Source organism: Scylla paramamosain, chromosome 27 (assembly GCF_035594125.1).
Source record: "Scylla paramamosain isolate STU-SP2022 chromosome 27, ASM3559412v1, whole genome shotgun sequence".
Classification (NCBI taxonomy): domain Eukaryota; kingdom Metazoa; phylum Arthropoda; class Malacostraca; order Decapoda; family Portunidae; genus Scylla; species Scylla paramamosain.
This window is the reverse complement of record NC_087177.1, coordinates 7,111,018-7,132,189: the sequence shown is the minus strand read 5'-3', so window position 1 is coordinate 7,132,189 and position 21,172 is coordinate 7,111,018. Positions and strand designations below refer to the sequence as shown.

Sequence of the window (21,172 nt, the reverse complement as noted above, 5' to 3'; positions counted from 1 at the left end):
GAACTACACATTTATAGTTATAGTTATTTAGTTTGGATATATATATATATATATATATATATATATATATATATATATATATATATATATATATATATATATATATATATATATATATATATATATATATATATATATATATATATATATATATATATATATATATAATGGATTGCCACCTATCCCCACGTAAAAGGACGCCTCTCTCTCTCTCTCTCTCACACAATTTAGACAGGTATCTCTTAAGTTACCGATCAAGTCAGAAGTGATGAAACGTATGTACTTAAAGTAAAATTGTCTTCTGGTATCATAGATACGAGTTTCATTGAGATCTGTCACGTAGTTCCAGAGATTTCAGCCTGTGGATAGCTTAGGCCGAGCTGGGCCGCTCGTTAGATCTACCTACCTGCCAAACGTGACTTCCTTCAGCTCGTAATAAGTTGACTACACCGTGAAAGCAGTGGCAAAAGTAAATACAGTAACCTCCGTTCGTAAGTTCAGAAGACCGAGAAAGAGTAGTGTCAACAGTAAGAGAGCATTGGAGGTGTATGAATGGGAAAGGGGAAATGTATGAGGAAGGAAAAGGATGTTGGAGCCATGTCTATTGTCGAGGACAAAAGTGGCAAAAAAATCTTGGCAAAAGAGCAACACGTCACGTGAAAAGGGAAATGATAATTCCAGGAACAGAATTACTACCGGTTTCTTGTTTCTCCCGAATGATCAATAGTTCTTTAGGCACAGAAGACGGTCACAGTTGCCGGAAACACTATTCAATACACGTCGTCGGATTAACGACCACACTTTTGAAGTCTCACGGCAAAAAATAAAACCATTTGCTTGAGAAAGTTCTCACTAAGTCTAAGAGTGTGATTGGTGAGACTCGGGACAGGATCATACGGTCCCCCTAAATGTGAATTGAGTTAGAGCATTGAGTATTGACACAGGATAAAGAAAATGGATTATCAGAGAGTGATGATGGTTGAGCGTATGGCGTGGCTCGTAAAAAGTGGCAGTTCTGGTGTACCTCCGGGTTGTTTCCATGGATCCGCCAACAACGGTGACGACTGAAGAGTGACAGCTGGGATATCGAAGATAACTACCGTCAGCCTAATACAACGACAAATACATGAATTCACAAACACCAAACACAGAAGCAATAAATATAAGATTATACAAACAAGCATACAAAATATTAGAAAATCACGAGAATATCGCAAAATACACCTTTCCAAGCATCCTCATGCATATCCAGAATTATCCGGTTCCAACCTACACGTAAGACCCATAGTAGCTACCTCAAAGCTAACACACACACACACACACCGCGTACTAGTGTAGCGGTGAGCACGCTCGGCTCAGCACCGAGAAGGCCCGACGGGTTCGAGTCCCATGCGCAGCGAGGCAAATGGGTAAGACTCAATGTGTAGCCCCTGTTTACTTGGCAGCAAAATTGGTACGGGATGTAACCCGAGGGATTGTGGTCTCGCTGTCCCGATGTGTGGTGTGTGAGTGGTCTCAGTCCTACCCAAAGATCGGTCACTATGAGCTCTTTCCGTAGGGTAACGGCTGACTGAGTGACCAACAGACGATCGTAGGTGAATGACACACACACACACACACACAACACTGGCGGGTTCTGCCGTAAAGGAGAGTTAAAACTTATGAAGTAATTTTATTAATTGACGGTAGTGCTTAGTATGTTTAGATGAGAAATATGTACATTTGGTCCGATTTGCTTGTGTTATTGATTATTAAATTTTCAGCTCAAATTGCTATGTAGCTGCGTCCATGGGTGACCTCTGCATACTGTTGACTGTTGAGTTAAAGCTGTAGGTTATACATTTTTGTTTGTTCTTGTCATCATATTGTCAGGTCCAGACTTTATACGTTTGAGCTGTGGTCCATACTTTTATATAAAGTCTGAGCATATTTAGTAAAATCATACACACACACCGGGTAGTGTCTGGTCAGCACGTTCGGCTCACAACCGGGAAGGTCTGGGTGCATATTTCCGGTCTGGAAGAGTAGATGCCCACCACTCTTGAACACGTTTAAGTTAGGTTTAATTAGGTTTATGGTTATATATAATCGGATAAATTTTATTGGGTAATCACAATCAGGGTATTTTCGAGAATATCTTGTGGCTAGTTTTGGGGTTACAACCGAGCGTCTTCATGTGTGAGCGCATGTACTACTCCCATACGTAGACCTAGGAAAAATGCGGCTGGGTTCGAGTCTCGAAATGCGTTCTGGGCGCGGCGAGGCAAACAGGCGAGCTTTTTTTAATGCGTAGCACCTGCTCACCTAGCAGCAAGTAGTAACGGGATGTAAGCCGAGGGGTTGTGACCTCGCTGTCCCAGTACGTGACGAGTGGCGTGGTGAGACGTGTGAGTGGTCAGTCGAAGCTTCCCGTAGGGTAACGGCTGGCTGGGTGACTATAGCAGACGACCATAAATAGTGTGAATGACTCACGCAGATATGCAATACTCACACAAACATATTGTACAAGCACAGTTACATTACAGCTATCCAGCTCCAACACACACACACACAAAACTACTAGCACCAAAAATAAATAGGTACGTTAATAAATAAGTAAACAAACTTGCCGCATTGGATGAGCCACCAATATATTCTCGCTCCTGTACTTAATTCTCTCTCTCTCTCTCTCTCTCTCTCTCTCTCTCTCTCTCTCTCTCTCTCTTAGGAATAAATCAATAAAATACTTCACTGGCGAAATTGTTTGGAAGCAACACTGATAACGATATTACATTATTCCCGTCAGATTAGGACATAAAGATTTCAGTGGCCTTGACCAGTAGATGCGTGCCTGATCTCATTATGACGAAGCAAGTGATTATGATGGAAGGCTCGAGTTACTGGTTGACTTTAGACGTTCCTGCTGTATTCAAATGATCAAGCGTAGATTACCTTTTGATACAGACTACCTTTTTTTTTCCATTATCTTTCCTCCCTCTCCCCACACACACTCAGTTTGAAATAGGAAATGCAACAAGCTACTTTCAGTCTGCTTAACTTATCGTAAAACATTTGAAAACTAATCATAGTCTGTAGTTGATTGGGATGATCTATCTGAGGCGGGCGACTTTGATGGTAATTCTTAGTGGTGTACTTTCAGGTGAGTGTTACGTATAAATGAAGTTAAAATACAGTATGATAATCTAAATTCAGCATACCCAATTTTCTCTCTCTCTCTCTCTCTCTCTCTCTCTCTCTCTCTCTCTCTCTCTCTCTCTCTCTCTCTCTCTCTCTCTCTCTCTCTCTCTCTCTCTCTCGTGACCTTCAAACAATGTCTATCTTAGTGGTTGCTGAGTCATCGTGACTGCACGACAGACTTTTACCATATCTATTGGAACATAACGTGTGATAAGGTACTGTGAGGTGGGCAGACGCATACTTACCTCCTCAATTTCCCAGTGTGGTTGTTCCTTGATTGCCGCCAATAAGGTAAGTTTCTGCTGCTTTATTGAGTGCTTACGGATATGTACTTGTCATCATATTCTTTTGTCCAATGTTGACTTGGCGCACCCGCTTCGAAATAATCATAATATTTTTGTTTACTTTCGTACTGTAGTGTAAAACACCAACACACTCCCCTTTCTTAATTATTGTCCTATAGTGGAATCATAAAGGCTATTATTATTATTATCATTACTATTATTATTATTATTATTATTATTATTATTATTATTATTATTATTATTATTATTATTACTACTACTACTACTACTACTACTACTACTATGATCTTGTAGATGTACTAAGAGTTAATATATAATCATATTCGTGTTGCCTTTTTTTAATATCTGATTTTATGTAGTATACTGACTGTCATGTACAGTGCATGACAATAACACACACACACAGACACACACACACACACACACACAGAGAGAGAGAGAGAGAGAGAGAGAGAGAGAGAGAGAGAGAGAGAGAGAGAGAGAGAGAGATTTTAACTGTGTAATAATCAATAACCTGGCAGTAAGATTTGAAGCCAATGTAAAGGTTTTCATATTACTGTCATTTGCCAAGCGGGATCTACAAGTAATAAATAGTACGAATTACTGTTCATGGTCCTATGTGACTATTGCAATCAGTCGCCTGGTTGACAGTCATTCATTCGTTCGGCTGTTCAATTAAGCTGTAAATGCACATGTGCGCGTCACACCACTCCATCCTTGTTGTAGCTGTTGTTGCTGAGGGCTGTGATGATCCTGAAGATCAGCATGAGCAGGATGGTTGACCTGACATTTTATGAAGGCACAAGTCAGGCGAATAACTGCAGTTTGTTTTGAGGAGTCAACAGTGAACTGTCGCCAGTAGGGTGGGTAAGTCGAAAGTGATGATCCCGGAGATTATCAGTTGGTCGCGTCTCTTTCCGTGCCTCGCGTTGCAGTTATAACAACCAACAGGACGAAGAATAGTAATGTCAGGTGGGTGCATTCGTCTCTTTCCACAACTCGCATTACAACAGCCAACAGGACGAAGGTTAGAGATATCAGGTGGATGCATGATTATAATTTGTATTTGCCGTTATGATAGTGACTATCCTTTAAAGTTACGCGCCACTTCCGAGCACAAGTTTTGAAATCTCGAATGAGTTGTTGACTCAGCCAGGGAACGGAGACCAACGGCACCCAATGTAGGGGATAATTTACAGGAAGATTTAACTTAGTGTAGTACTGAAAACTACTTGAAAGTAATGAACAACAATAACTCTCCTGCTGAACTACATACAAGTAAGCTTTTGCATTTGTATTTTACCTACACTGTTGCTTAAGTTAATTTATTTGCTTCATGGCCATTGTGGTTTCCTGTTTTTGAGCCTTGCACTTGTGTTGATCACAATAAAAAAATAAATAAAATAAATAAATAAATAAATAATGTCCAGAAAGTAGTAGGATAAGCTTATTTCCATACACTCTTTCTTGCTGTTATAAGTAAATGACTAGCTACAGTGTAGGCAAATTCACTATCTTCCTAACCAGAAGTGGGAGGGTTTGATCCTACCAGGGTCTCCATAAACAATAACCAAACATGTAATAGCTGAGAATTTCTTCAATTTATTTATTCAGTTTTTTATTAAGTTTTTATTACCAGCCTTTGCAGCAAAATTGAGGGCAACTGGCTTGTCACTTCACATTCTTTTCTTAATTAGTGTTTGGTACACAATTTAACCAATATCTTAAGTTTCCAGTTTAGTGGTGGTAGAAAGCCAGTGGTCCATGATCACACTCCTCACAGCAATCCACCCTAAAAAAAAAAAAAAAAAAAAAAAAAAGTTTCTCTTATTAATGTTTCTGTTGGTGAACTTGAACTTTTGTAAGTTACAGGCACCTAATCTTCTTTTTTTGTAATATTACCTTCTTACCTTATTTTATCATTCTACCCCAGGTTTCCCCAAGTAAGGTGTGTGTGTGTGTGTGTGTGTGTGTGTGATTTAACCATGGTCTTATGGTGGTCTTGCAACACAGCCAGCTGTCCCCATACAGAAAGAGCTTAGAGCTCATTGAGACCAATCTAAGCAAAGCATTAAGACCACTGACATACTACATGCCAAGACACTGAGGTCATAACCCCCTAAACTTAAATCTCATACCTACTTGCCATTCCCAGGACTTGAACCTAGACCTCAATTGTGAGCTGAGCATGGTAACCACTGTATTACCAAGGCTGTTAAGAGTAAGGTTGCATGGGGAGAGGATGCTGAATAGGATAACTTAGAGAAAGTCTACATGTCAGTGAACAATGAGAGAGAGGAAAGGCAGATCAGAATTTTTATTGATCAGAGCAAAGAGGGTAGGGAAGAGAGGAAAGATTTGTATTCGAGAACGAAAACTCTGAATAAAACTGAAAAGGAGTATCTTGAAAAATGAGATGTGGACCATCAAAAAAATACAGTTGTTAAAATAGAAAATCAGCCAAGGGTAAATGATGAACACCACAGCATTAGTGATGAAGGTCACTTACACCACACACTCATATATATACTCTGATTTAGTGATAAGGTTAGTGAGTTACATATCTGAACTGATAAAACTAGTTTTTTTTTTTTTTTTTTTTACTGAAACAAAGGCACACAAGCTACTGAACTGTAATATGTTTGATGATGCTAATTAGGAGGTTTATAAAAAAGATGGAGCAAATAATCATACCCCAGGTGGAGTGGCATTTTAGTACATGAAGGTTGCAATCAATTGATCATTGGCTGGAAGTTTTGAAAAATGCTGAGATTAGATAAGAATTAGACTTGGTAAGCAAAAATTGGACAAATCAGTGGGACCAGATGGAGTCTCAGCATAGTTTCAAACAGGTGTCCAGAATACTTGACTCTTTCTCTTGCTGATTTATTTAAATGTTCTTTTTAATTGTGCCTGTTTCCTCAAAAACTGGAAGAAAGCAGATGTGTGTCTTACAAATAAGAAAGTAATAATAATAGCAACCCATTGAACTATAGACCTATTTCAGTAGCAAGTGTAGCAGATAAACTGGAGGGAGTAATTAGAGACTAAATAATTAGATATTTAGAAGACCAACTCATTGCAGATAGTCAGCTTGGCTTTAGAAGTAAGAGTTGTGTGAAAAATTTGGTTTTATGTATTGAAGATGTAACCAATTAAAACCACCACTCTTGGCTGCGAGACATGTACCTAACTCCAACATGTAATCTAACTGCTGAATATAATTTTCTCACTGATATGATAATAATAATAATAATAATGATAATAATAATAATAATAATAATGGTAATAATAATAATAATAATAATAATAATAATAATGTTTATTGTCATGATGTGCTTACAATTTACATCATTACATTTCACAGTAATACCAGTCTAACAGATTTTTTCACTACATTATTTTCTCTGCCAGGATTCCTTGCTGCAGGACAAATTGATTTGATGAAAAAAAAAAAAAGTAACAAAGGCAGTAAGACTGTCTTGAATATTCATAAGGGAACTGGTATATCATATAATATATTCAGTGTGGATGGTGCGATGCAGAACTTTTTTTTTGTTGTAGATTTGGAATATATGTGGATGTGAGAAATGAAGAAGGCAAAGAACTGTTGTTGAAAAATAATTAGTTGATTTAGCAGTGCAGGGAGATGTGAACATTTTGGGCTTGTAGAGATAATGGAAGAAGAGCAATTGAATATGATACTGAGGCTGATGGAAGAGATGTAGGACCATGTGGAAGATTGCAAGTGGAATGGATGAATAGTGTAAAAAGAATATTAGATGAAAGAGAGAGAGAGAGAGAGAGAGAGAGAGAGAGAGAGAGAGAGAGAGAGAGAGAGAGAGAGAGAGAGAGAGAGAGAGAGAGAATCTGTGGAGCAGATTTTCGGGAGGAGTGTATGGATGGAGAGCGATGGTGAATGTACAAATGGGATGCAGTCTACAGAGCCTCTGTGGGAAGTGGCTCTCCTATCTGGTCCAGTCATCTAATTACATGTTGAAGTAAAATATGAGTATGTTGAGGTGTAGCAGAGATAAACCATTTCTGTTGTCAGGTTCCATCTGGAAATACAGTGTTTGGTTATGCTACAAAACCGGCTCACGTGTCATGTGGCTGGTGAAAGTTCATTCTCTCTCCTCAAGAGGTCTAAAGGTTAAGTTGTATAGGAATGCTTGTTAATGTGATTTGATATTTTTTATGCATATGAATCCCTTTTTGGGGTTACTCCTTTATGGAGGATATTGGTGGTATGCACATTATTGTTATTGTTGTTGCTGCTGCTGTTGTTGTTGTTGTTGTTGTTGTTGTTGTTGTTGTTGTTGTTACCGCTAATTGAAGACTCAAGAAATATATATTTATTTATCATAATATAATTCAGAAATAAAATGTTACTAATTACTCAGTCTTAACATAGCTAAATTCAAAAATACTTAATAGACTGAATTGGGTATTATGAGTACCTCGTGATTAACCTGTAGATATGAAATCCATAGGGCTGAAAGTTAAAACTGTTGAATTCCGTCAGATGAGATGGTGGGTAGCTGTGGTCGGCCTGCTGGCAGCTATGCAGGTGATAGAGGCCAGCAAGGTGCTCGTATTGACTCCCATATCCTCCAAGAGTCACAAAAACTTTTATATGGGTATCATCAATGCTCTGGCAGCCAGAGGTCACCAGGTGGGTTCCATTAGGCACCAGTTATGTGTGTTGTGCATATAAGGTAGGATTTTGAAGGTAGGATTTTGATAAACTATATTGATTTTATATTGAGGATTGTGATAAACTATATTGACTTAATATTAAGGATTATGATAAACTACATTGATTTTATATTGATTTTTCTGAGCTGAGAAATTGTGATATTTGTTAGTTTTACTAATTTTTAATGTATTTTTAATTCAGTTGATGTCTTCCTATTTGAGAGTAAAATTTTCCCCTTTATTTTGGAAAAGTGTTTTATCTGCCATCTGATATGATCGGCACTCAGGCCACATTGTAGTGATCATGAATTGGCAAAATGATTTGGACTCCAAATGAGGAAAGTTAGTTTATAGTTTTCAATTTTCAGTAAACATAATTATTTATGCAGTAGAAATTACAATTTAGCTAACTGATATACTACATAAATTATATATTTATTGTCACTCATGTTTTCAAAGGAAAGTACTTTTTCACTCATGTTACATGGTGAGTCTTTTTATTGATATCACAGTAGAGACAGTGTGTGGCTCCTTCCCCTTTAACATGCTCCTGCCCTATTCAGTAGCTGATGGGGCTAAGAGTGTGAATGATATATGTGTAAGTGTTTGGTGCTTTGTCTGGGCTATCCCATGTGGGATTGTGTATAAATATACTTATTTATTGATTTTGTATTTATTTTTGCTTCTACATTTCATGGTGGCATGCAATAATATGTTAGTTAATTTTAACTTTTATAAAAGGACTAAATATGTTAATCTCTCAACAGATCACAATTTTAACACCTTACAAGGCATCGAAGGTACACCAGAATGTCCAGGAAGTTGTGCTACCACAGATGGAACTCACCAACTTCATACCAAACTTATTTACTAGTGGCAAGTTTTCAGGCCCCTTCCAGTTATCACTTAAAGCACCCCAGATGTGTAATGATGCTTTGGCTGATCCAAAAACTCAGAACCTGCTGAAAGAGAAGTATGACTTGATCATGCTTGGCATGTTCTTCTCTGACTGCTTGTTATCCATCGTTCATCAAATGAAAGTAAGTTGTATCATGTACTGAAATAATTGAGAGGATTAATATAAAAGCTAATTTTTCCTCAAAAATTATATATTTCACATAAAATCAACATAAAGCTTATTGAAATAGAAAACTGAAAGCATACTCAAAGCTTAACTTCAACTTTTATATCTGTAATTGGTTCATTGAAAATTAGATAAGTAGTTTTCACCAATCTTGGATATTCCTTATTTTGTGCATCTCTCATGCTTTCATTAGGACTTTAGATATGTCAGTAATTTCCTGTTGAGGATCTCTTCCTTCTTTTACTATGTGTGTGTCTTTACCTAGTTGTAATTTACAGCAGCTGAGTTACACTCATGTGATGTTGTCTTTATATCTAGACTTATCCAGTTTTTTTCTTAAAGTTCTGCACACTTACTGCCAATACTACATCCTCACTGGGCTTATTCCAAACTTCTATATTTCTCTGTGGTAAACTATTTTGCTTTATATATCTTCCTTTTCTTATTTATTTATTTATTTATTTTATTTTTTTGCTCTCCTCATGTGTATCTGGTAATTCCTACTTCTCTTAGCAGCAGTTTCAAATTATCTGTTTCTTTCATTCTATTCCACAATTTATAAATTAGTATTAAATCTCTCCTTTCTCTTCTTTGTTTCAATGTTAGCAGCTTCATTTCCATTAACCTGTCTTCATATGTTAATTTTTCCAGTTCTGGAACCATCTTCATTTCCATCCTTTGTAACCTTTCTATTTTATTTATTTTTTTTACATTTCTTCTTGTGGGATGACCACACTGATTCAGCATATTCCAACTTTATTCTAATCATGGTGGTAATTATCTTTCTCATCATATCTTTATCCATGTATATCTATCTCTGGATATCCTTTCTACATGCTTCTCTGACTGTTGACTATCCTGTATTATCACTCCCAGGTCTTTCTTTTCTGGTACTTTATTACTTCTTCATTTCCCATTTTATCTGTCTATTTTGGTCTCTTTTCACATTTTTCCCATTTCCATTACATGAGTTTTTTTCACATTAAACTCCATCTCCCATTTTTTACTCCAGTCCCAGATTTTATTCAAAATCCTCTTGTAGAATCTAAGTCTTTGTTGTTTCTTATATGTCTTTGTCATTTTGTATCATCTGCAAACAATCTCGTGTAACTCTTTACTTCTTCAGGCATATCATTTATGTAGATCAGGAAAAGTATTGGTGCTAGCACTGATCCTTATGGTACGCCACTATCTACTTTTCTCCATCTCAATTTCACATTTTACCACCGTTCTCATTTCTCTTCCCTTTAAGTAACTTTCCTTCCATTTTTTTTTATTTTTCATTTAATCCTCCTATATTTTCTAACCTTCATAATTGCTTGCTGTGGAGAACTCTTTTAGATCTAAATGCACATAGTCTACCCATCCATCCCTCTCTTGTGTTATATCAGTCACTCTCAAATAAAAGCTCATCAAATTGGTCACACATGATTGCTTGTTGTCTATAGCCATACTGTTTTTCAGTTATTATATCATGTTTTTCCTAGAAATTCTGTCCAGTGCTTCTTTATCATTTTTCCACAGAGCTTACACACTATGCTGGTCATTGATACTGCTCTATAGTTTAGTTGTTGGTCTTTCTTTCCACTTTTATAAATTGGCACTATGTCTGTCTGCTCTCTTCTATTCTTTAGGCACTCTTCCATTTGATATTGAGCACTTAATTATGTCACATACTGATTCATTTAACTGTTTCTTGCACTATTTTAAGATGAAACCTGATACTCCATCTGGTCCTGTCGCTTTTCACTCTTCCAGTTCCTTCATCATTTTATAAACTTCTTTAATTACTATAATTTTCCACAGTTGCTTTTTTATCTTCTCATCTTTGGTTCTTTAAATTCTAATTCTTCTGTGAAAACTTGTTGGAACTTTCCGTTTAGTACTTTACTGATGTCTTTTGGGGTTTCAGATGTGTATATGTGTGTGAGGGTGAGTGTGAGCATTATGAAGTGGATAGAACAGTGGATGCTTACTCTAAGAACAATATTAGAAGACATCAGCAAAACAAACCTTGTGCATGTAGCAGAATTTGATTTATGAGCAATATTTTATTTAAGTGTATCCATAACATGAAAAGCAGCATCCATGTGTAGTGACAAGACTGTCAAGGCTCACCATAAAATCAGAGGTGGAGGAGGCAAGATGGTGTTCTTGGTATAGAGGAAACTAAAACAAAAGAAATTAAATTAAATGGAGAGGACAGCTGAGTAATGATGGGACATTTTTTTAAATATCCAGTAAGGTATCTACTGTTGGAAAAATTGAAAAATCTCATGCAGAGGGAAAAGGTTATATGTTTAGAGAAAATAATTATCTGATGGGTTTTGTTTTGATAGATGAAGAAATTAAGAAATTAAGGTTTTTGGTACAAAAGATTTTTTCTTTTTTTGGAAATAGCTATAAAAACGTAAGAAGTTAAGCATTCAGCAGCATTGTTGTGGTAATTCTGTATTTTGTTAGGGAAGTGAGACACCAAAATCTGTAGGCTAAGGTGGAAGGTAGTATGATATTGGTATTGGGGACAGACTAATGATAATGAATTGTTTACTGGCTTTTTATTTATTTTAGTTTTTTGCTTGTTTTCTTTGTAGGGAAAAGGATTTTCCATTTATAAAAGTTTTCATTTTTCACTTTTTGTGTATTTTCCTTACAAAACAACAAAGTTTAGCAAAAAATTGTTGGAACCATCCATCTTATTCTTACACTAATTGTACTGTTTCTAGTTAACTTTATCATATTGAATACAACTGTATTATATTTTTCTCGCCAGGTTCCTTATGTCTATCTGTGTCCAGCTGCACTTCATGGACCCATGGCACAAATGGCAGGAAGTGTCACATTTTCATCATTTGCCCATAATGCACTCTTCTACTACAAGCACCCATACAGCTTCCTGGAGCGCATGGTGCTTTCCCTCACAGATGTTGCTTCAAATACCATATTTGTTAAATATGTAACTAATATGTAAGTTTTCATCTTAATCCTATATGGTGGTTTACTTTTATCTGCTTAGCATCTTATCTTGTACATGGGTTGGCTGTAGAATTGTTCCCCAGATGCAATTTCCATGAATAGTTACTAGTACCTATAGCACAGGACTGATCTCCATTTCTTTGCATTATGTGGATTCACTCCAGAGCAACTCTCTCTCTCTCTCTCTCTCTTGTTGTGAATTATGTATTGTCACACCTGCATTTACAGGATCATCCCCCCCCCCTCTCTCTCTCTCTCAAGTTGTTAATTATGTATTGTCACACCTGCGTTTATATGACTCTCTCTCTCTCTCTCTCTCTCTCTCTCTCTCTCTCTCTCTCTCTCTCTCTCTCTCTCTCTCTCTCTCTCTCTCTCTCTCTCTCTCTCTCTCTCTCTCTCTCTCTCTCTCTGTATTCTTGAGCATTTAGCTGGCGTGGACATGTCTTTATTATTATTCCAAGATACACCTTGTTATCTATTCCTTTATTAAACTTTGATGAATACTCACATGAACACAAAGTTTACAATATTTATTTGTCCTTGTGGTAGAAATGACAGCCAACCTTGCTGCACACTCCACAACCAGATTTGAATATCATTTGTATTCCATTTCATAATTTCATAAAAGATGGCTGAAGATTTCATCCTTATCTTTATTCTGATTTTTACAATAAGACAGTTTGACATGGCTTGATATCTTGTCATGGCCACCATTCATGTAAAAAGGGTGTTGGCCAAGTACATAGATCTACTTTATTTCACAATTTTCTGTTTTCAGTATAGAAAAAGAGTGCCGTCAACGAGGGTTATGTCCTGAAGATATGCCAGCTTTCCCAGAAATGCACCTAAACTCCAGCCTTACATTGATAAACAGGTTAGAGATATTTTTTTTACATCTTTAATACTCATAAAAGATACAGTGCAAGTCAACACAACAGCCCCTTGGTTAATAGAGACAGAGGACTGAACAAGTGTATGAATGTTTCTGGAGGAAATAAAGTTTGAGAGAGAGAGAGAGAGAGAGAGAGAGAGAGAGAGAGAGAGAGAGAGAGAGAGAGAGAGAGAGAGAGAGAATGCACTACATGGCTGACAGTCACTCATCCACTTATGAAATAAGGTCTGCCTATGTAAATGACTTTATGTACTAGCATCTGATTTATAGATAATTTTTTCTTACCTAGGTAATTTTTTCTTACCTAGATAAATTTTTCTTACATGTTTATTAATGTTGCAGTGAAAGGAATGAGTTGGTGTGATGTAGTCTGTAAGGGGATGATGCACCCAAGAGGTAAGCCACAAATACAGGGTCTGGCTGAGGAGGAATTTGGAGTGACCTTTAAAAAAATAAAACTATGTATTTCACTTCTGAAAATTGCTTAAATGTATTGGTATGTATGAGTGTATATGAGTAAGGGTGTGCAAATGTGTATTAGTACACATACTGGCATATGAATATGTAATGAAAACAAAAATGTCAACACTAATTACTTGCATAACTTTGCCACACACCTTAATGACCATAAAAGAACATTTTTATCAACTTTAACAGTATCAAAACATTGGAAATGCCTGCCCAGCCATCTGTACCTACTACAGTGTATTGTGGAGGAATCCATTGCCACCCATCAAGTCCACTTCCTAAGGTAGGTTTTGATAACATGACCTATCAAAATTTACTTTGTAAGATGGGAGAGACTCATAAGGATTTTAAATGTAATTACAATTATTTGAAAATGTGAAGAGTTTGCACTGGAACAGAAACATAACACAGAGCAGTCTAATTTGTTTAATAACACTTAGCCTTGTAAAAGTTCAAGAAAATGCTAGCTTGTTTCTCCCAGTTGGTATTTGACCATCATTGCTTATTTACATGCAGGACCTGGAGGACTGGGTGGCAAGTTCTGGAGAGGATGGGTTCATCTTCTTCAGCTTGGGCTCAGCTGTAACCCCCTCCTCCATGCCAGAAGAGTGAGTTTTGCTTCTTAGGTGTCAGGATTACTCAGTGCAGTTTTAATCAAGTAGTCTTAATTGTTAGTTGTAGCATGTCTCATGATAGTGTAAGTCTTATGCTATTATTAGGGAATATACCTGCATTCCAACATGCTTCTTTTGCATTTCTTTACCAGGACAGTAAAATGGATTTAATGTGGTGAAAGGCATATATAGTATGTAGTATAAGAACCTCCATGATAGAATAATTATACTTCTATGCCATCTCCTTGGGGACTTCTCAGGAACAGACTTCAGATATAAATGGATGGAATTAGGAGTTAGATTGTCTATAAATGGATGGAATTAGGAGTTAGATTGTCTAGCACTCTCATGCTCCATATATAAGACAATGGATAGTCAAGTTAATATATCATTACAAATTGTTTTTTATGCGCTTTATTCTTATATTGATTGAAATTTGTATTTTAATAGGTATCGAAAAATTTTAGTGCAAGTGTTTGGATCACTTAAGCAGCATGTCTTGTGGAAGTGGGACAAAGACACCATGGAAGATCTTCCCCCCAATGTGCGCCTTGGAAAGTGGCTCCCACAACAGGATATACTTGGTAAGATAGTAATGCCAGAGGGTGTCATCAGTCACAGGTCACTGTTTGTCTATATATTTTAGGTAAAAAAAGTCAATGTCTCAGGCAGTTGAATTTAAAGCAATGGGTGTCTAAGTAAAATTACTTGGCATCTCTATTTCTTGAATCAGGTAGTTAAATAGTGTTCCTTGCTTGATATCTTTTATATATATATATATATATATATTTTTTTTTTTATTGAAGTTTTATTCAAGTCAGAAACCACAGGACATGTTACCTAAAGAATGAAAGATTAGTTGCCCAGCTAATCTTAAAGCCACACCCTCCATCTCCTCACCCTTTTTGGAAAGGCAGATGGATTGGTGCACTCTTTATTCTTGTTGCTTTCATAGATGTTCATATTGAGATATTTTCAATCACCTTATCATTACCCTAAGCTAATTTAACAAAACAAAAATTTCAAGAAAACAGTAATATTAAAATGCTAACTCCTCGGAATAATTATAGAAACAAACATTTACTCATCCCAAGTGTCACATGGCTGTTGACACGTGGTATGTCTCCAGTGGCTTGTGCCAAAAGTCATATGGACAAGTGAATAATGTCTGTTTCCATAATTTTCCTTCAAGGATAGTTAGTTATCTTTATATTTTTCTTATAATATTTTCTTTATATTCATATTTTTTTTATTATTTTTGTGGAGTAAGACTGACAGACAAGATAGCTGAAAATATCTTTGTATAATCAACAGTGTGAAAATAGGGGAAGAGGCAGGGGGTGTTTTTTGTGTTAGCTTTGCCAACACAGAATACAATTAATGTGGAAGAAATACTAGGAACCATTCTGAGATAGCAATTCCTGAATGACATCCCACAATGTCACAGGCCTTTGCAATCATGCGTATCCTGACAGGGATTTAAACCTCTAATGCAAGAGTTAACCAGAATTCTCAGTCATTCATCCCTTTCTCAGATAAACTCTGGAACTCCCTACTTGCTTCAGTATTTCCTCTTTCCTATGACTTGAACTCTTTCAAGAGGGAGGTTTCAAGACACTTTGAGCCTCCATTATTTGATTCTCATATTTGGAACTTTCTCTGGAACCTGGCATTAAGTGGGCTTTTTTTCATACATTTTTTTGTTGCCCTTAGCCAGTGGCCTTGCATGAAAAAAAAAAAAGAAAAAAAAGAAAGGGGGGTCTTGCAACCTCCCTCTTGAAAGAGTTCATCATAGGAAGGAGGAAATACAGAAGCAAGCAGGGAGTTCCAGAGTTTACCAGAGAAAGGGATGAATGATTGCAAATACTGGTTAACTCATGCATTAGAGAGGTGGACAAAATAGAGATGAGAGAAAAAAGAAAGCCTTGTGCAGTGAGGTCACAGGAGTAGGGGAGGCATGCAGTTAGCAAGATAAGATCAGTTAGTATGAAAATAGTGATAGAAGATAGCAAGAGATGCAATGTTGCAGCAATGAGAAAAATGCTAAGACAAAAAGAGGCTGAAGAGTCAGTCATAGGAGAGGAGTTGAAAAGCTTTTGATTCCACCCTGTCTAAAAGCATGGTATGAGTGGAACCCCCACATACAAGTGAAACATACTTCATACATGGGTGGTTAAGCCCTGTACAGAGCAGCTGGGAGGGTGAGAAAAACTGTGGAAACAACACAGAATGCCTAACTTCCTAAGAGCTGTTTTTAGCAAGAGATGAAGTTTCCAGTTTAGATTATAAGTAAAGGACAAACCAAGGATGTTCACTGTAGAAGAGGGGTCAAGTGTCATTGAAGAAGAGGGGACAGTTAATAATCTGGAAGGTTGTGTCGAATTGATAGATAGAGGAATTGAGTTTTTGAGGCATTGAACAATACTAAGTTTGCTCTGCCCCAATCAGAAATTTTAGAGGGATCAGAAGTAAGATGCTTCCCTGCTTGAGCTGTTAACTTCCTGAAGGATTGGACATCTATGAAAAGATGTGGGAAAGTGGAGGATGGTGTCATCAGCGTAAGAGTGGATAGGACAAAAGTTTGTTTAAAAGATCATTGATGAATAATGGGAAGAGAGTGGATGACAGGACAAAACCCTGAGGAATGCCACTGTTAATGGACTCTGGAGAAGAACAGTGACCGTCTATCATGGCACCAATAGAATGGTCAGAAAGGAAACTTAAGGTGAAGTTGGAGGGAAGGATAGAAGCCATAGGAGGATAGTTTGAAAATCAAAGCTTTGTGCCAGACTATCAAAAGCTTTTGATATGTCTAAGGCAACAGCAAAAGTTTCATCAAAATCCCTAAAAGAGAATGACCAAGACTCAGTAATGACCAGATCACCAGCAGAGCGGCCTTGACAGATCTCTTCATATCAGGGCTTAGCAGCAGAATCAGTTAACTCTTCATTCACTACAACAGATCTGTCACTTTTTCATTACAATAGATCCATCCCCTTTCCCATATCTAATCTGATCAACTGATCAGATGAAATGTAATTCTCATGAGGCTGTTTCCCATTACTGCATATATCACATGCTTTCTTTACACAGTCCCTCTCACCCATTTGTGGTTTTTCTAAATATATTTATTTTTTCCCATGCACACAGCTAACTAATAATAGTAAATAATCAGATAGCTTTACAGACCAATAGGTCTCTCATATTATCTCTCATCAGATCCAGTTGTCTTCTAAACTCATCACTCTCCTCTTGCCTAGATCTGCCTGAACCATTATAACACTCTCCCTGCTTTGCTTAATGAGCATCTTTACACTTTACTTCTCACTCAGTGCATGCACACAGCTCCACAGTGTGTGGTCAGAGGGTGACTCATATGTTGAGTGTTCTACTGAGCATCTTCCACCTCACAAACTGAATGCTTCTTTCTTGTTTTATATCCTGTACAAAGAGATATACAAATACTCAGAAATAGCTAGCTTCATTCCAGAGTTATTTTCATCTTGAGCTGTCATGTTTCTAGTGACTAAAGTAAAATGTATCCTAACAACAGGTCACCCTAAACTGAAGTTGTTCATTACACACGGAGGATTACTGAGCACCCTTGAGTCCATGTATCACGGTGTGCCTGTTTTGGGCATGCCTGTGTTTGCAGACCAGCATTCAAACATGTTTGAAGTGGAAAAGAATGGATGGGGAAAAGTTCTCCTCTGGGAGGAATTAACTCCTGAAGCACTAACAGAGAAAATATTTGAAGTCATGAATGATAAAAGGTAAGTTAAGTATAATAGCAAAGTTCCATTACATTGTGCCTTTAAAATTAGAAACAAAACCTGCTTATCACATTGGCAAGTATGCATTTGCAATGCATTTACATATTCTTATAAAAGCATATACCTTTTACATACCAGCCTGAAGGAAGAGGCACAGCGAAGATCATTGGTTATGATGGACCAAGCTCAGAGACCTGAAGACGTTGCCGTGTACTGGTTGGAGTATGTAATTCGTCACCACGGAGCACCACACCTTGTTAGCCCTGTTCGATCAATGCCATGGTTAGTGATGATGCTGCCTGTAATACGCATTTTCATAATATTGGCTCACTTACAAATGAAATACATAATCTAGTTTGCCACAGCAATATATATTTAAATCTAGTTATATCTTCAAAGTTGATAGGATAGAGCAGGGGAAGAAAAGCAATATCTTTGATATTACACAATCCTCTTTTTGGGTTTATTTATAGATGTTGGGTGACTGACAGCATTCACTCATTGCAAAATGTCATGGTCCATAAGTATTATACAAGTATTATATTAATTTGCAAAAGAACTTGAAGTAGTGGCAGTTACAGAGAGCCACTGCCAGTCATGCAATATCTGTAAACAAAGCACATGGTAAGGTTGTGTTACATTTTATTGGTTTGTTGCTCCACTCAGTCCTATTTACAACCTTTTTGTCAGGTTTGTATTTAACATGAACAATGACTGGAAAATCTAAGCAATGGAGGGTCAAGTTCATGAGGCTTTACTGTAATTGTAATCATGAGCCTGCAAGGAGGCAGAGAGCAAATTATTATAGTAATCAAGCAGCTTTACAGTCTTGTGTGTGTGGAAGAGGTGTTACATCAATTTTTAGGAATAACTGTCAAAGTTGATGAACTGGAACCAGCTTTGACAGTGTGTTTCAGACATTCCACTAATTTTTGTCACTATGGTCAAGTGACAAAAGTAGATAATAAAGCCACTTACTCTTGTAAATTAATGCATGTAAGATCCAGCCAACTGCCAGATGCATGACCAGATGCATGAAGGTGTCATGACATTGTTATGACATCACTCCCTCAGCTCCATCCCCACAGAGGATGATTTTGTTTCTTGATGATGATGAGGAATAAAATATCCAGTGTGTTGAGTATTACGTTTGCTTAATTTGTACATCTGTCATGTCTCTTATTGTTTCACCTACAATGCATGCCTGAAAATGACACAATGCTTTGTTTATTCTGAGCATGAAAACAGTAGCTACAATATAAACTATAATACCTGCAATAAGGCGAGAGCAAACATAATCAAGTAATATGAAGGAATAGAAGGGAATTTATTTAAGCTTAATGTAAATATTATAAGCTCATGATGTGGTACAATGTCAAATATAAGCCAATGACAGACTCCATTCCCAGATATCCCTTACTAACACAATAAAAGTATCCAGATAGATTCACAGTAATGCTGGTGGTGGCAGGAGTGGTAGCATTCTTTCTTAGTGGTACAAGGGTAACAATGGGGCAGAGCATATCTTCATGCATCGGGCAGCTGGGTAGGTATTATGCAGGGTAAATTTAAAAAGGTAAGCACCTTTATGATCTATTTTTGTCACTTGACCATAGTGATGAAAATTGTTGAGTATCTGAAATACACACTATCAAAGTTAATCCCAATTAATCAGTTTGTTAGAGTCATTCCAAACAAATATGATGTAACACACCTGTAACACACCCTCAAACACCCATTATAGTTGCCATTAAGTGTTTTACACAGCCAGCATTATTCAAGTAGTATTAGTAACTGTTGCCCTTGTTCATGCACATAGTACCACACATCATTTTTCACCTCTAAGCCAGTAATTAGCCTCTGTTCTAACAATATCTTCTTACAGCTGGTGAAGTGTAGACAACCATATTCTACAGATCATTGTTTGAGCTTAAAATGAAAATGTAATTCTCTTTGATTAGAGGTTAATGCTTGAATTTGATTTTAGAGTATATTATAGAATGAAATAGTACTTATTAGTGGCAAGAAGCAACAGGAGAAACTGATATAGCAGAAAGGCATATATATATATATATATATATATATATATATATATATATATATATATATATATATATATATATATATATATATATATATATATATATATATACTTTCTAAATATTTTGTAATGCAATAAAGCACAAACTCTTGTTTCTTTGCAGGTATCAGCTGTACAATGTAGATGTCTGGATCACTGTTGTGGTGGCACTGCTGCTCTTCTTTTATGTGTCCTTTCAAATTCTCCGTTTCCTGTGTCACTTGCTGTTTTGTAGCAAAAATAGAAAGCAGAAATCTGACTAAAACTAACCAGCATTATCAAATGTTTTACTTGTAAATATGTTTGAAGAGGTTAATGAATGATTCTGAACAACTAATTTACTGAACTATTAATTTAATGCAGTGGAAGTGGATGTATGCAGCAACATGTGTACTATATACCCATAATGTTATATTTCTGATAGTGATAAAACATTGTTTCCCTAATCACAGAATTTTTTAACTACTACTATTACCACTACTACTACTACTACTACTACTATTAATGAACATATAATATATGACTTACCTTAAATGAAGGAGGTTCTTTATAAAACTGGCTGTCTTTTAATATCCTTCAGCTACACTTGTTTTCCATAATGATCTTATGGTAATGGCAGTGAAGGCAGCTTCTTTAACATGATCTCCATCCTTTTTCTGGCCTTAACCTCAATTTACACACACATGTAGTGTAATGTAGTGGTTAGCATGTTTAGCTCACGGCCAAGAAGTCCCAAGAGCAGTGATGCAGGTGGGTGACCAGCAGATAGTGAGTTAACATTTCTGAGAGGAGAAAAGGATGAGAAAGTAGAGCTAACACTTCAGACAAGAAGCCAAGGAGCAGTTGAAGATAGTAATTAAATCAAGTTATTTAAGTGATTGACCAGATAACTCAGAACAAATCCTCAATAGTATAGTAAAGAAGTGATGCTAGAGAAATTAATTTGAAAGTTATATGGCATGTTCAAACATGAGTGTGATTAAAATACTTTGAAAAACAATGACATAATAATACAATAGGTAACTGAGAAGACAGGGTCTAGAGATGTGGCAATAAGATTAAATCTAATAATTTCATAACTGGAGGAGAGAGATTTTGTAGCATT

General features: G+C 36.6%; 1 protein-coding gene across 5 annotated transcripts; it reads left to right on the top strand.

Annotated features, from left to right (window-relative positions):
- Positions 1-1,312: 1,312 nt before the first annotated feature.
- On the top strand, positions 1,313-20,622 carry LOC135114104 (UDP-glycosyltransferase UGT5-like). 5 transcript variants are annotated; one of them, XM_064029805.1, is made up of 11 exons: positions 1,313-1,409; positions 8,008-8,157; positions 8,948-9,220; positions 12,038-12,231; positions 13,019-13,114; positions 13,790-13,883; positions 14,117-14,208; positions 14,665-14,798; positions 17,768-17,987; positions 18,126-18,269; positions 20,192-20,622. In XM_064029805.1, the coding sequence occupies exons 2-11, from the start codon at positions 8,008-8,010 to the stop codon at positions 20,328-20,330; spliced, it is 1,536 nt and encodes a 511-aa protein (XP_063885875.1). In that variant the 5' UTR covers positions 1,313-1,409; the 3' UTR covers positions 20,331-20,622. The 5 variants fall into 5 exon arrangements, with proteins under 5 accessions (XP_063885875.1, XP_063885872.1, XP_063885874.1 ...); XM_064029802.1 differs by lacking the exon at positions 1,313-1,409 and adding an exon at positions 3,312-3,468; XM_064029804.1 differs by lacking the exon at positions 1,313-1,409 and adding an exon at positions 4,328-4,454.
- Positions 20,623-21,172: the final 550 nt, after the last annotated feature.